Source organism: Fragaria vesca, linkage group LG5, assembly GCF_000184155.1.
Source record: "Fragaria vesca subsp. vesca linkage group LG5, FraVesHawaii_1.0, whole genome shotgun sequence".
NCBI lineage: Eukaryota > Viridiplantae > Streptophyta > Magnoliopsida > Rosales > Rosaceae > Fragaria > Fragaria vesca.
In genome coordinates, this window is record NC_020495.1 from 13,178,215 (window position 1) to 13,194,614 (window position 16,400).

The following is a 16,400-nucleotide window of genomic DNA, read 5'->3' on the forward strand; positions in this document are numbered from 1 at the left end:
ATGTACTGATCTTTGATCACTAAATGCAAATTCATCTTTTTCAAAAAAAAAAAATGTATTTTGGTGCAACTAGTTTATATTGAGTGAGTGTACTTTTGTTTTCTATCGATGGTTATTGTCGACTCTCACTTAGAGTAGTTGCACCAATGGATGAATTTGGTGACTCATTGATTGATTTTGCCAAAACATCAATGCAGCGGTAGTTTTTCGCCGGACCAATCAATGGGATCCGTATGGTGCCTACTTCAGGTGGGCTCCACAATCATGACAGCAGCCTTATTACAAAAGGCTCAAACATGTGAGATAACTATTCAACTATAGCCGTGAATTTAGATACAACAACTCTAAATAAATACAAATGCTTAGCTTATTTAATTTTATTAAGAAATTATTATTAAATTGGTGCATTGGAGAGAGAGGATTAACAACAAATAGCCTTCAATTAGTTGAATAGTGAATTAGCCATATCTATTTAATCGGTAAGTCAGCAATTACCTTCTTACAAGTTACAACCATTTCGATCTAAAAAAAAGTTACAAAAGTGAAGTCCCATTTACTGATGGATCACTTTGCCAACCCGGCCCAACACATATTATATCCTATCTCGACAACAACTCGTTCCCAGCCCAATTCGCTTCAAACTTTTCAGTGTTGCTGAATTTGCAGAAAGCTCATTGAAAAACTTCACCTCCTCCTCTCTCCTCTCTAAACCCAGAAAAACGATCAAGCTCAACTACTTCGCTCAGAAACCCATTACACCCGAACTCTACAGGTACTTACTCTCTTGTTTACGATTAAGATTCAAGTTCTTATTTTTCTGACATTAGTTATGGTTGCAATCTTCGATTCCAGTAAGGACCCAGCTTCCACTAGCAATTTGGAAACTTTTTGATTCGTGATTTCTGGGTTCTATATTTTACTGTCTGTCAGTTTTTACTGTTAATTTGTGACAATTTCCATAGTTAGGGTTTTGGGGGTCATGTGAATCAAGCTTATGAGTAAAGGGAATGAGTCAAGTTTCAAAATTTAGCTGTGGAATTTTGCAATCTAATGTGAAAAATTTGGTATTTTTAAACGAAAAAGGGTTTTGGGTTCTTAATTTCAAGTTAGTTGGGAATTTTCTTAGATTATTTGAGTAGTTTGGCTCGATTCGAAAGAAACTTTGAAACCTTTTCATTGATAAGTACATATGCTTTGTTCAGGTGAGATGGAGACTTCGGAGAAGAGAAAGGAACGGCTAAGAGCAATGCGGCTAGAAGCTGAAGCTTCTCATAATGATACGACTGCAGATGTACCGGGATACCTTTCTAATCCGCTGGCTGATGGTAATGTGGCACAGGAGGAGCCCTGTGCTCCTTCTAGGTTTGGATTTTATACAGACCCTATGGCGGGTTTCTCTGCAGATACTAAGCGGTGTAAAACTGGTGATCATTTTGCATCGAATAGTTTCAAGCATTCAGATGCTGGTGGTCTTCCTGTGCCAAGGCTTCCTCCACCTCTTTCAGGTACTGTCTTATGTTAGAAACGTTTTGCTCTGCTGGCTATCAAATAATCATGCACGGTTGTCTTGTTTGGTTTTGTGTTCCAGATATAATGAACTGTATTGGTGTGGGGATATAAGGATAAGTGTATCTTTGATTGTATGAGAAAGTGGTCAATTAACCATGCACGGTTGTCTTGTTTGGTTTTGTTTTTCAAATATAATGAACTGTATAGGTGTGGGGATATAGAGCATAAGTGTATCTTTGATTGTACAAGAAAGTGGTTTAAAAAGTGAAACTAAATTTTTTAAGCTCTTTTCATGTCTTCTCATGTCATTATGTGTTTGTTGAATTTCATTTTGTTGCAAGTGTCATTTAACTTATCTGAACTGAAGAAATGTCATCTTGTAATTTTTGATGCATGCTTGAAATGCTTCATGCCAAAGTATTTGATAAATATGGTTCCTCTTTGTTACCTGTCTTTTTATCTTTTTATAATCGCTTTCCTCCTGATTTCGGTTCTCTCACTGATGATTTAGGAAGACCAATGAACCCTGAAATGCCTCCTCCACCTCATCTGTTTCAGAGCAATTACTCACCAGACCAGAGAATGTACCAACAAAACTTTGCTCCTCAAAGAAGTCCAGCAGCAATGGTGAGACCTTTTGCAATGCATCATGGAAATCTACCTGAACTCTGGACTGGAGCTGAATGTCCGGCAAGTTATAATTTCTCTTCTGATCCCTCAATAGAAAGCAGGTCTACTGGACCGAGATTTAGACCACCTGGTAGCCCCGGATATAGACCACCAGGAAGCCCGGGATTTGGGCCATCAGGAAGCCCAGGATTTGGGCCATCAGGAAGCCCCGGGTTTGGGCTACCAGGAAGCCCGGGATTCGGGCCACCAGGAGTCCCAGGATACGGGCCACCAAGAAACCCGGGATTCAGGCCGCTGGGAAATCCAGGATTTGGACCACCAGGAAGCGCGGGATTTGGACCATCAGGAAGCCCCGGATTTAGGCCACCAGGAAGCCCGGGATATAGGCCACCTGGAAGCCCCGGATATAGGTCACCTGGAAGCCCTGGATTTAATTCCAATACTCGGCAAGGTAGGGGGAACTGGGCCGGTCATAGTCCAAGCCCTCATTCAGTACATGGAGGTAGTCATAATCCTAGTTCAAGTTCAGGTAGAGGTAGGGGACATCCTGGTTCAGAAGGGAGAGGCGGACACGGGCGGGGTTCGCATGATCGTCCATTTCACCCAGAACAATTTTACAATGCTTCCATGGTTGAAGATCCATGGAAAGGTGTGTCACCTGTTACATGGCAAGCTTTGACACCTGTTTTCTGGAAGAAGGTAGATACTCCCTTCAATGGTAACAAAAATAAAGCAAGCATTCCAGAAAGTTCAAACAGGTCCACTCCACAGCCAAACTTGGCAGAGTACTTGGCTGCCTCACTGAATGAAACGATTAATGAGGAACCAAATGAAACTGTTAATGAGGAACCGACTTCATAGCAATTGCCCCTGAGTTCCAGGAATGCTGTACAATGCACCTATCGAAGAAATGGAAAACTACATTCAGAGGGGTCGAACTAAAATTTCACTCAGCTAGCCTGGTGAAGGAAGTAGTTGGCCACCTGACTCTGTCATTCAGTGTCCGTACCATACAGCAATTCACTACAGAATTAGATTTCTCACCGTCCGTTCACTCTGGATCACTGAATGGATCAAAAGCTTGTTTTTCTTAGAAAACTAACTGCTAGCTTCTGCAACCTGTTAAAACATGGCGTGCTAGTATTTTAGATGGCATGCTTTTCCTGTCAAGGTTGTAATGGAGGATCGATTTGCAGTTTTGAGTTCTCTCAGTTTTTCTCTTTTATGTTCTACACCATACTGCCGTACTGGAAAAACCTAGTTGCGCTTGTGCAACCCCGTAAAAGTTATTACAAATTGGTTTCTTTTATCTCTATACAACGTGATGTTTGTGCTTACAACTGTGGGGAAGATTGAGCAATTTAAAGATATAAAGTCAGTATGAGGTTCAAAATTTTACTAAGCTGTTTTACAGACAGTAGTTGTTAAACCTCTGACCAAAATACAGGTAATACCTTCATTTTGCCTTCCATTTGAATATTTAAATATTAAACTGAAAAAATTTGATGATAATACGCAATTTGACCTCTAATCCTAACCTTAACAATGGAGAAATGAAAATCGAAGAGCTAACTGTTTTCTATGATCAGTTAGAGGAGAACCAAGTTTCCGTCTGATAAAACCTACGTTTCTAAACCATGTCCTATCCACTAATTTTCCGGACCAAAGCGAATTCCCTATTCAAAATTTTATGGCACAACCTTGTGAAAGGCCAATGCTTAGAAACTGGTATTCTTTTGGCTGAAAACAAATCTCTTCCACAAAGGTATGGATCAGCTGCCTAGCCAAGCTTGATGGATCATCAATGAAAGTGTCCACATACACTCTGACCACTTTTCGCTCTTGCGTAGTAGCTTTGAGGCTGAACCAAGTCAGAAATTTTACTCTGAAATCTTCATCTATGTGCCCCTCATGCTCTAACCATTTGATTGCCCCCACTGAGTATTCATAATCGCTCTCCTCAATTCGCTTTGTACATTCAAAGCGTGGAGCTTTACGTATTCCGTTGGATTTGCTGGGTGTCAATGGAGAAACTGCTTCTTTGATCAAGGTACCAGTTTCCATTGAACGAGGTGGAGGGTAGAGCCCTTTGTTCTGGTTCTTGTTGATGCCATTTGATGATGGATTCACAGGATGATCTCCTTTGATGTCACTAGAATTAGTTGATTCTGCATGGGAAAGAATCTGACCTGTTACCGTATTCTCTTCCCCTGTCTGTTTCTCTAATGCAACAGAACTATCATACAATGCAGGCGTAACCCACTTAGCTTCCCAAACACCCAAAGTCTCTGTGTTGCTAAACAAAGAAACCTTGCAGAGATACTCAGTTGCAGGTTGCAGATCAGCAATAGCAAATTTCTTCTCTGGCCTTACAACAATGAAAGAGGGTTGGTCTGGATAATCCTTCTCATCAGCCTTACGATGCCACAGCCGGCAGCCCAAGAAATTGTTATGAAAATGATCCTCATATTCTAGCACAACAATGACGGAAGAAGGGGATGACTCTTCAAACTGGATGCAGCAAGCTGGTGGAAGGGAATTTAATAAGCAACAACAACAAATAATACATGTAAATTAGATGGGAACCTAGAAATCATTTCGTTTGACAGCATGTGGAGACTCAAAGTTAAGCCCGAAGTATTTTCACACTACATAAATTAGTTGCTTAACTGATTATGGTTATGCTAGCAACCGTAGTTTGCATTTATACAGTAATCAGCTGTAACTGAATAAAATTGTGGATGCTGTGGTCAACCTAGATGCTGCAGATCTACAAGGACTTGAATATTAACACAACAATAAAAGAAAATGAAAAATAACATAAGACTTACTTGCTAGTTCTTTCTTTCCCATCGAGTCGAAAGACTCAACTGCAGAAATGCACAGTTTCTGAACCTCAGCACCACAAGACAGTCTGTTAACAATTCCACGTGCCATCTTTCCACATACATGTTCTAGCGGCCCGACTTCATCATTCAGGCATTTTATGGCAGTTTCTACAGTGTTCTGCAGCTTTTGGTATTTCTTCGTATGCAAAAGAATTCTGTGGGATAGAGAAATCCGTAGACACAGTACATCAAGTCTTCTAGCTTCCTTGGCAATCACTATTTGTTTTCTCCATGTTCTGCACAAACCCGACCATCTAATTAGACACAGTCAAACTTGGTGCTAACACCAGCTTACGTCTGGTAGTTGTTCGAGTTTGAAACTGATTGATTAATCAAAAGCTTATTATAATTATTTCATTCTGATACTTGATAGAAGTGTTTATAACAGAAAGAAATATTACCATCAAAACCTAGATATGTTGATTCTAAATAAAGGTTGACATAACTAAAATGCTTCTTTCTCAATTGTTTCAAAGGCATTATCATAACCAAAATGCTTCTTTCTAAATTGTTTCAAAGGCATTATCATAACCTAAAAGCTTCCCATCTGTGGCTACAGAAGACATTTCAAGTTAAAATCTGGGATGTCATTCCTATGGTCAACTAAGGTCAAACAAACATATATAATTTCACCAAATGTGCTTTCTTTTCCTCATTTCCGCAAAACACATACAAACTTAAGTTAGTAACACCTTAATCTCACCAAAATGAAGATTCATTGTTAGACACTCTTGGGTATATTTTGGACATCATCATGAATTGCTTATAGATGGCTGAGTTGGACATCTATGATCCTAGAGATTCTGTGATTGAATTGCTTATAGATGTGGAACCAATATTGCCGTATAGGTACCTATCTATCTGTATGTGTTCACATACGCAAAGACTGAATAGCCACTAAATCTGGTCTGAAATGACCCTGTCATACAGAACAACTACCGCTCAATCCATTGCCTATGAATCTAAAAACTATGCAATTGAGATTTAAACATCCACAGGTTGTTAGAAAATAATAATTACCTCATTAAATCATTGACCTTTCCACAGGCAATGCAATAGAAGCTACCATCCAATTGGCGACAGCAACCATTCTTCATAATCCCAGCTCTTTCATGTTTGAGGGCACATTCCAGATGGCATGACATTCCACAAGGACCAGTCTCATCAACAGTATCAGAGTCACAGGTCAACCATAGACTAGGATCCTTGTTATCATCAAAATGATGGCAGATACAGCAAGAACATCTCTTGCAAAAAGATTGATCTGAACTCAAGGGAGCTCTGCATGCTGCATTCTGACAAAGTTGGAAGTTAGCCTGTTCTTCTTTGCTAGTCACCATGGAAACACGACCTTGGTCAGGGATTGGTTGAAAGGAAGCTTCTGTGCTCTGTTTCCTTTTCTTTCCAATTTCTACTTTGGCTGGAGAAAATGCAGGATTACTGTTAGTATTAATCTTTGATTTCTCAGAAATTGACTTTAACAGGCGTTCTATCAGTCTAGGTTTCACATATCCTCTGTACTTCCTTTCCTCGCCCAGTTCAGCACAGATCATTTCAACAAGTTCCTTACGGCTAAAGGAACTAAGCATCTCTGGAGCTTCTTCTGACCATTTGGCAATTTCATGGACTAGTTCTCTCTTTTCTCCCAAACTTAGCCTGCTACATTTTTCAGGATCAAGCACAAAACCTGAGGAATATAAGCAATACAATTGAAAACTGAATTTGGGAGGTCTTAAAGCATATAAAAGACATAGATGAAGTTCAACATAGTCAAAGGAAACTCTAGAAATTTGTAAAGGAAAATATGCAATATTCCTAGTTTTTCATATTAAGCAACAAACATAGACAATGAAAGAGCATCCAAAACTGTGACATATACCTAAGGATAAGGCTCATGTAAGTCTACAGGAAAGACCTCATTAAAATATCTCTTAAGTTTTCTCTATCTGATATCTTCAAGATCATGTAGTTTATTCGCATGACATAATATCTTCATTTTTTTTCTTTTAATATGTAATCCTAAACTCTTCAAACTGTGAGCCAGGCTTGAACTTGAAATATGCCCTTGGTTCTTGGTAAAATTTTCCACCATGCTGTGCTTGTAGAGAGTAGAGATGTTGTCTTTAAATTGAAGTAAAAGGGGATAACCATCTGAACCCTAGTCTTGTGTGTGTGGGTAACTAACTTTCCCTCTATAGATACATAACCCCAGGAACATGTTGTTCCTTCATAACACAACACATGAATCGGTCGGTCACCCTCCTTTATAAACCTACACTTCTTTCAAGATGCTAAAATCATGAAACTTAATACCCGAAGACTTATTGTACCACCACCAAGGAGAATATATTCTGCAAGAAAAAGCTAAGTTCTATAGACCAGTCTTGTCTCTTAAGTGGCCAATGATCCCAATAGGCAATGGTGGGCGTTGCCATCAATCAAAATAGGCACCTTACTCTCTTCCCATGCATATCATAACCAATACAAACAATGACTCCCTATACGTCTCTTGGAGTAACCAACAAGATGAGAAGCCAGAAGGGGAGAAAAAACCAGATACAGATAACTGAATCACATGTATCATACCATTATCCAAATAAACAATTAAACTACAAAGTCTCACACACCTGGTAACACACTGTGTGAGTGCAGGAATAAAACTGTGTTCTGAAATAGGGGCGTAAAAAAGAATCAACAAAACCCCACGAACATGTTGTTTCTTCCTAACAAACAAATCACTTATATATGTACATGTATATGTATTCTTATATATTTGGTTTGTTGAAAACTGATGAACAACCACTATTTCAGCCACCCTACCTCTCATATCCTAAACTTCATCACTAAAATGTTTTAACAGACTTGTCAAAAACACAGACCTCCTTCACTCCTTGTAATCAAATCATCATTACACTAATTTCACCAGGAGCAAAACACAGTTATACAAACCAGTCTTGTCTCTCAAACACTAATCAGTGTGATCCCAAATTCCCAATGCTGAAAGTTCCCATCAGTCACCTTACTCTCTTCCTTTGCGCATAAACCATAAACCAATATAAACAACGTCTCACTCTATAATCTAACCCACAAAAACACAAAACCCAGATACACATAACCTGAATCCCCAACATGCCGTACATTATCAAAACACACAATCAATCAAACCCAGAAATTCTCAGTCACTTGGAACAACAACACACATTGTGAATCGCACGACCAAAACTCATATAAAAACAAAGATGCAAAGTTGCAAACGAACAGATAGAGACAGAACAGAGATTTACAAAGAGTTAAAAAGGATCAGTGACATTGTCGTAAAAGAACACAAGAATCAATTGCAGAATAAAAAACCCATAACAAATTTAACATGAAAAGAGACGAGAACCTGAAAATGCAGAGTGCATTCCTGAAGAAGGATTCTTCTCTTCGTCTGGGTTGTCCTTCATGTTCATGACTCTTTTTTATCCACCCGAGAGAGATTTACAGCAAAATTGAGAGAGAGAGAGAGAGAGAGAGAGAGAGCAAAAGTGGCATCCAAGTAAATAAAATAAATTATTTTTTTACCATAAATAAGAGATTTGGCATGAATGAGGTGAGAGTGGAGAAGAGACAGGGGACAAATTGGACAATTCATATGCTTTCTCGTTTGGTTATAGGTTCGTTTTGTTTTCTTGTGCTGCGTGACAAAGCCCACGCGCCTAACCGGCGTTTGACGCTGTCGAAGCTTTCGGGTCCGGTTTTCTTTGAGAGCCTGTGTTAAAGTATAGAGACTTCGAGTGTGACTCGAATTAGGTTTTCGTGACTCCTAAAATTTTGTATCTTTCGATCGGTTAGAGATTGTTAGGAGAATAAGAAGTCCTTCTTGATGCCAAAGTGCGATAATGCAAAATTACGTTTTGTTTTCAAGTCTTATTTTTTAGTTTCTACCAAGGTACTCGGTAAGAGTTTTCATTCTACCCTTTCGAGTCGTGTAATGACTAATTAATGAGTTGATATGTGATAGAAAATCGATTATGTTCAGGGATCGGATGTCAGTATGGAACTGTTAAGATTGATATGTAGTAACAAACTCATCATCTGGAGCTCGAATTTAGCAGATTTAACTCAAATTGAATAGAATTAGTTCACTTACACATTTATATGCATGTGTGAAGCCAGCGCAGCAGTAAGAATCTCAGTTATTCACTTAGGAAAATGAAAAGCTCTAGGGGCTCACGTCTTGGAGTTCTATGACGAATAAAGCTACAACAATAGTTAGGGCTTTGTTTAGTACGTTGTTTAATCTTAATGTCTGTAACTAAGCTTAATTTACTAGTACACTTACAGCTGAAATTATTAGTTGAAAATGTGATTCGCTATAGGGTTCATGCTAGATAGTTCTTAATACATGGTCGACGTATAACGAGTTGCGAAAGTCATTACCACTTATGGTAGTTAAATTTTCAAGCATGCATGTAGAAATCAGCTTCCACATTCATTCATACGTTGATGACATTGGAACTTCTTGGTGGATCATAGTCAAGGTACATATTATGGTTCGTGGAGTTGATGGTACATAATTCTTAGTCTGCAGGTATGGTTCGTGGTCGACCTATAAACACAACCCCGAGCTGGAAATGGAGACAGCAGCTTAAATTTTCTCTTCCACAAACTTTTGGCGACATTGATCATCATTCATCAAGTCGTTGTAAACTATGTTCGAGCTAGTAGCTAGCTAGACTTCGAAAAAAATCAAAGCATGACAAAGGGTTATGGCACATGTCCAGAGGGCTGGTCCTGGGGAGTTTAAGGCCCAGTGTGAAAAAAAATTAATATGCCCTTTATATATATATATATATATAATTTATTCAAAAAATACTGATTTTGAATTTATTTTTGTGAGCACTTTATAAGGATTTCTTTTATTGTAGAGAAAATCAATCGTGAGTCGACATCATTTATTATTGCAATGAATCTTCTCCATAATTGATGCAACAACTATATGAATTTGATAAAAAATTACAGTAAAGTGGAAGTGGCTCCAGAAGATCCAAAGGAATATTTTTAATTTTTTTGAGAAGATGTCCAAAAGGAAAATAGGGAGATTTAGTTATTAATAAATTTTCTTACATATGATTAATTAATATAATATATATATATAGGTCCGATCAGAGGGGGACGTCTGTATGGGCTTTAAAATGCGAACGTCCCTTCGTTCGCCACCGTCCGGCGCGGACAACGGCGAGCCTCCACCCCAGAGGACTCCAGCAGCGTCCCAGACCACTTTCTCTCCTCAACTAGTCCGTTTTTTTCTAGTTTTTTAACGAAATCAGAAAGGACGTCCGCACTTTAAAGACCGGACGAACGTCCGCCCTACAAGGATCCGCGTGTGTGTATATATATGATATGAACATGAAGTAATTACATAGGCCCTTTCCGGTGTTGGGCCCCAATGCCATCGCACAGTGTGCACTGGGCAAGGACCGGGCCGGGTATGTACATGTGTCCCTTTCCTTCCTAGCTGTCTGGTCGAACTGGAGACATTAGAGGAACACCATCATCTCCTATCCGGGTACAATTGCTAACCATTTGATCACAAGCTAAACTCACAACTGTTACGTACTCCCCCAACAATACTGTATGAACTAAAATGGTACAGATATTGAAGGCTACAAACTCGACCAGGTGCAGAACGATCTGCTGCTACTGTCAAACTCATCAGGTTCTAGTACGTCGTCGATCCCAACTTAACTCGATCACAGCTCTTTATAACTCTCCCACGTACGGAAGCTTGGCTAGCTTGTTTGCATGTTATTCTAATGAAGATTTATTATTTTCGATGCATGTTACGGTTGATATATATTGGACGTAATATATATCCCGAACGAGATATATAGTATGCATGCAACAGACAACACCGACTACTGATTAAGCTCATCACAACTAGTACTTCCCAACAAGCTTGGCTTCTAGCTCTCTGGCCTGTTATTAGGTCTAGCTCGATCTCAATCTCACTCTTATACATATGTTCTCCCAACAACTAAAATGGTACAGATATTAGGTCTAGCTCGATCTCAATCTCATATATATATATATATGCATGCATATTTGCTCAAAAGTCCAAACCCCAAAGTTGGCTGACGACGAAAGAGAGGAATTCAGCAACTACGTGACACAAAAATAGAAACGACACGACAAAAGCTAGCAGGCAGGATCGACTAAGCAAATGGGGTAAAATCATCGATCGGTTTTGGTTCTAATTAAATCAATTCATCGTGATGTAACTGATGTTTAGGATCTTTCTAAATGGATCCAACAAAACACTATAGCAATCTAATTACATTTGAACGTGTTTAATTCAATCTAGCAAATATTTCCAAAATATCCCATCCAAAAGAACATGAATTGAGATATGAGAGTGATCACAGTGGTCATAAAAGGAGGAGGAGGAGCCCAGCCAAAGAATCGAAGTCGAAATCAGAGTAGGGACTCTTGATGATGAGACAGATCGACCATGCATACAAATCCAACATTATTGCATAGGATCATAGAACTCATTGGTTATATTGGATTGGTAGATATATGTGATCACGATTATACATACATGATCCATCAGTTTCTCAACGCACTCCTTTCGTATGTTATATCAAAATCTTTTGGATCAGTAGCAATCGGGGTCTCTATCTTAATTTGTTCAACAATTAATATCAAACATGTTCATTTAATATGTTTTGGGAAATCTACTTCATATTTTAGGCTGCATCTTCAGATCGGAAATTAGGTGGAGAAAAGAGGACGGTGGTGAATTTTTTTTCTGGGTTCATTTAATTTGTTGAATTTTAATTATGCATTTAAAAAATGTGACGACCTATAAATTTTGAAGAGTACATTCAGAAATTCCTAACTTTGATGTTTATATAATTCTTGACATATCAAATTTAAGTTAGCAATGAGTATAGTGATCAAAGTGGTATGTAGGATGATTAAATATCCATACGTTTTCTTCTTCTTTTATTTTTTAGTTGATCAAACACATGATCAATTGAATGACGACTGAGATCGAATAATGACTGTTCGGTTCACTTGATATTGATGCGCAAAAGAGCTTTCAGAATTACATATCCATACGTTTTCTTCTTCTTATCTTCTAGTTTTAAGTTGGAGATTCTGCTGCATGGTATGGGATTTGGCCGTCAATTAGGGTTGGTCTTGGCCTCTTGGGATGATTGTTGTTCAAAAGTCGACCTAACTGATAATTTTTCTTCTAAGAAAAAGAATTCAAAGGAGCTGAAGAAAAATGTTAGATAGAATAATAATGAAGGCGCACTGCATGTGCATGTGGCTTTAGTACTGTACAATTCATACTAGTGTTCGAATTCTATGCAAGACATCAGCATGCAGATGAACTTGTCAAATTGCATTCAAGATATATATCGCTACTGACTCCAGAAATAAATAGCTCCACCGCCCCAACAACACCTCATTAAAACGGTGTCACCAATCATTCCGACCTAAACCATCTCCATCGATCTCTATATATTATGCTATTCTCTACACTAGTTCAGACTCCATCAGTTCGTTCATCAATAGCTTAATTATCACTTTCAATCTCTGGAAATGGTGTCTTCGCCTGAAACCATCCACTGCCTCAAGTCCAGCATGCGGCTGTCATCGGTTGTTCCGGCGACGGTCACCGGCCAAGAGCACAAGGTCCATGAGCTGACGAACATGGACTTGGCCATGAAGCTTCACTACATCAAAGGGGTATACTTTTTCAAAAGCGATGCAGTTGAGGGGCTTACGGCCAAGGACTTGAAGAAGCCTATGTTCCAGCTCCTGCAACGCTACTTCGCCGTCTCCGGGAGAATCCGGAGATCCGTAACCGGCCGGCCTTTCATCAAGTGTAACGACAGCGGTGTGAGAACTGTGGAGGCACGCTGTGAGGATACCGTTGATGAATGGTTGGCCAGGGCTGTGGAGGATGATTCTGTGTTTGATGGCCTCGCTTATAATCAAGCACTTGGTGATCCTGATCTTGGTTTCTCTCCTTTGGTCTTTGTACAGGTAAAGTTACTACCTCATTACTCTTGTCAGTTACGGAAATGGGCCAGTCACTTGGTTACAGATATATTGTAGCTTAATAATGTAGTTTAATTTTTAACCTAACTTTTTCCATATAGTAAAGCTAGCTACATTATCTAATTTCCATTGTTTATGTGGTTTCATGTGTAAGCAGTTCACTTGGTTCAAATGTGGAGGAATGTCAGTGGGACTTGGCTGGGCAAATGTTCTTGGAGATGTGTTTTCAGCTTCAACCTTCATCAACCTGTGGGGGAAGGCCATGGCTGGTCACAAGCAACAGAAGTCTCTGCACGTACCAGACTCTGCAAAATCTGAGTTTCCAGTTTCAGTACTTCCCAATATTGTATCACCAAATGCCGTGAAAAGGGTTGATCTAGTTGGCGATTTATGGCTCACACCCAACAACTCCAAGATGAAGACGCATACTTTTTATATTCATGGAGAGAAAATTAACCATTTTCTCTCAGACCAAAATTCCAAGGTCTCAGCTTTTGAGGTGCTCTCTGCAATCATATGGAAATCCTTGTCAAAGATCAAGGAAAACGCAAAAGAGACAAGGATGGTGACTCTTTGTCAAAAATTTGGTGAAAGAAAATTTGAGTTTCCAAGTAATGAGATGGTGTGGAGCACAGTTGAAGCAGATTTCTGGGTTGCAGAAGCTGAGGTCTCCGAACTGGTGGAGCTCATTTTGAAGAAAAAGGGAGATGAAAACGGCATGATTGAAAAGATAATGGGGAATCATGAGAGTGGGGAAAGATGTTCAGACTTCATAACATATGGAGCAAATTTGACATTTGTGAATTTGGAAGAGATAGAGATTTATGAGCTTGAACTGAAGGGGCAGAAGCCAGTTTATGCAAACTATTCCATTAATGGAGTTGGTGATGAAGGAGTTGTGTTGGTGCTTCCTGCACGGCCAAAATGTGGTAAGGATGGAGATGATGTTAAGGGTGATAGAACTGTGACTGTGGTTTTGCCTGAAAATCAACTTGCACAGCTGAAAGTTGAGATCCAAAAGAATTGGGATATCGTTTGAAATCGAATTGCTCTACGTACTGATGTGCTCTGCAGCTCTAGTAATATGATATGAAAGATTCGTACATCAAGTATATGCTAGCTAGTATGGAGCCTTTTTTATTTTTATTTTTTTTATGACAAGCTAGTATGGAGTTTGTATGACTTAAAAGTCTATAGCTATAAGTATTTCATCACTAAATTGAAAATACAAGAAGCTAAGGAAAATAAGTAGTGGTGCAATTTTCTGTTACTGTCTGAACTTTCTTTCCCCGCGCCGGTTAATTTGGCCTGAAGTTGCATCAACGTGACAATCCGGAAAAAAATTCATCAATACAATTATATTCCTCTGTTTGTTCTAGGAGATCATAGGCCTAAACATAAAGAGAAGAAAGACGCGCGAGTAATACTTTTCCCCCCTGTCTAGCTTTGTTGCCCATTATGTACTGCAGGCCGGGTTGGTGTAGAATTACATCATGGTGTTTTGATACATTGATGAGTACTGTAAAATTTTAGGGTAGCTAGGTCTGGTACCCGTGAGCAGATCGATGTTCAATTATTAAAGAGAGGTGGATGCCTAACAGGTTAAAGAATCGTTAGCAAGTCACTAGTGATTTAGCTACAAAAGCAAGGGCTAGCTAGCAACAGAAGCATGGGCTAGTTCAAAGATTGTTAGCTACAAAAGCATGGCATGGTTTAGGTCGTATCCGTTTTGGGACTGCTTATCTAAGATTAGTTATTCATCCTTCATCTTCATCAATTGGTGGTTGTGCATGGTGATAGCTACGGTTCATGCTTCCAGCTACTGTCCTAGTGATGTTTAAAAAACTCATAGATTCATGGGCAAGGTATAGTGATGTTGACTGTACGTGGAATTAATATCTTAACACGCCCCCGCATGTGTGACAAATTTTAAAACCTAACACGTGGACAACATTTTGGGTGACGTGGAGTTCGTGTGGTGTGTGGTCATTGGGCTTCACACGTGGACGTGAGTAACCTGCTCTGATACCAAAGATAAAGTAGCATGAGGTTCACATCCAGAACCAATTGACAATGAATGGAGTGGCTCAAACCTTTATAAACCTACATGCAAGATCTCATTCCTAATGTGGGATTGATATCTCAACAGTAATTTCATCGATCTTTGAAACGGAGTTTGATGACAGATCCATTTCAACTACATACATGGACTCATGCACGATGACATGCAGCTCGATCCCTTGTTCCAAACGACAATAAACAGATCAAGATGAATGACATCGAAAAAAAAAGCAGATAGTATATATGCATCCTCTTCTGCATGCGGCAAAATATATAGAAGTAATTGACTGATTTTTTTTGGTTTGAGAAATGAATAATAATTTATTAATTAATAGACATGCCCAATTAACTGATTCCTTATATGCAAATTAATTGAAGCTGGGGTACAGTAACTCACAACTGCTATTTTCCCAACTACTTACTAACTAAACTTACAACACTGGTCAGTCATTTCCAAAATAAAGGTCAGTCATGTTAGTAGCCTCAACAATCTAGCCTGTTTTCAAATATATAATATGAAGATATAGCTAGGAAATGGATGAAAGTGTAACTCTGATAATTGATCTTTAATATTTTTTTATTTTTTTTTAAAAAAAGGAACTCTGATAATATTGATATGAAGGTACATAAAGTGCATGTGAAAAATTCACCAGCTAGCATAAAATATGCACTCCTCTCTAATGTGATACATGCATTTGTGTGTCTTTAACAGGACTGACTTGGGCTAATGTAAGCCAATGTCCGATTTAACACTAGATATAGGTTTTGGGTTTTGACTCACCTTGTTGGAGATGCCCTAACGGAATCATTAGAAATCTCGATCAAAATGTTTCCAGCACTCAAATGCTGCAACAAGATGATGCTCATGTTTTAGAAATCATTTAGATATAGAACTATCCTCATTGGCGGATGTACATAGAGACCAAAGGGTGCCATGGCACCCCCCATATTTATAATTTTATCTATATTTGGTGTTTGGAGTCTAGCTAGTTTACAAGTTTTAGCTATGCTGGCACCCCCCAATCCTCTAGATTGGTTTGGTTTACTAATAAAAATAATAAAAACTTTCTCTTTCTAAGAAAATTAGGTGTTTACTAATAAAAGAATAATAAAGGGAAAATGCCCATTTGGTCAAAAATAGCAAAATTAAACTCCATTCTAATGAAAATCTTATCTTTGTGCCCATTTCAATTATTCTTAAGAGAAAGACGTTATTACCCTATCCATGTGTAACTAAACCCACACAAATCTCAT

The 16,400-nt window shown here is 38.8% G+C and overlaps 3 protein-coding genes across 3 annotated transcripts; 2 read left to right on the forward strand and 1 right to left on the reverse strand.

Moving 5' to 3' along the window:
* Positions 1 to 731: 731 nt before the first annotated feature.
* On the forward strand, positions 732 to 3,000 carry LOC101291633. The gene is made up of 3 exons (XM_004301336.1): positions 732 to 772; positions 1,203 to 1,505; positions 2,021 to 3,000. Exons 2-3 carry the CDS (start codon positions 1,208 to 1,210, stop codon positions 2,998 to 3,000), a joined length of 1,278 nt encoding a protein of 425 aa, XP_004301384.1. The 5' UTR covers positions 732 to 772; positions 1,203 to 1,207.
* Positions 3,001 to 3,640: 640 nt separating this feature from the next.
* Positions 3,641 to 8,473, reverse strand: LOC101291928 (protein VERNALIZATION INSENSITIVE 3-like). The gene is made up of 4 exons (XM_004301337.1): positions 8,413 to 8,473; positions 6,048 to 6,714; positions 4,971 to 5,263; positions 3,641 to 4,664 (listed from the first exon to the last, which is right to left on the reverse strand). The coding sequence occupies exons 1-4, from the start codon at positions 8,471 to 8,473 to the stop codon at positions 3,820 to 3,822; spliced, it is 1,866 nt and encodes a 621-aa protein (XP_004301385.1). The 3' UTR covers positions 3,641 to 3,819.
* Positions 8,474 to 12,467: 3,994 nt separating this feature from the next.
* On the forward strand, positions 12,468 to 14,124 carry LOC101298604 (vinorine synthase-like). Its single transcript, XM_004299693.1, has 2 exons — positions 12,468 to 13,070; positions 13,243 to 14,124. Exons 1-2 carry the CDS (start codon positions 12,624 to 12,626, stop codon positions 14,122 to 14,124), a joined length of 1,329 nt encoding a protein of 442 aa, XP_004299741.1. The 5' UTR covers positions 12,468 to 12,623.
* The last annotated feature ends 2,276 nt before the right edge of the window (positions 14,125 to 16,400 follow it).

What these genes read in the sequence shown, in the direction of transcription:
- LOC101291633 (XM_004301336.1), top strand. Translation starts at nt 1,208, where the DNA reads ATGGAGACTTCGGAGAAGAGAAAGGAACGGCTAAGAGCAATGCGGCTA. An exon ending in GCTTCCTCCACCTCTTTCAG is followed by an intron (nt 1,506 to 2,020) that starts GTACTGTCTTAT and finishes CTGATGATTTAG; the next exon opens with GAAGACCAATGAACCCTGAA.
- LOC101291928 (XM_004301337.1), bottom strand. Translation starts at nt 8,473, where the DNA reads ATGAAGGACAACCCAGACGAAGAGAAGAATCCTTCTTCAGGAATGCAC. An exon ending in AATGCACTCTGCATTTTCAG is followed by an intron (nt 6,715 to 8,412) that starts GTTCTCGTCTCT and finishes TATATTCCTCAG; the next exon opens with GTTTTGTGCTTGATCCTGAA. An exon ending in GGGAAAGAAAGAACTAGCAA is followed by an intron (nt 4,665 to 4,970) that starts GTAAGTCTTATG and finishes CCCTTCCACCAG; the next exon opens with CTTGCTGCATCCAGTTTGAA.
- LOC101298604 (XM_004299693.1), top strand. Translation starts at nt 12,624, where the DNA reads ATGGTGTCTTCGCCTGAAACCATCCACTGCCTCAAGTCCAGCATGCGG. An exon ending in CTCCTTTGGTCTTTGTACAG is followed by an intron (nt 13,071 to 13,242) that starts GTAAAGTTACTA and finishes ATGTGTAAGCAG; the next exon opens with TTCACTTGGTTCAAATGTGG.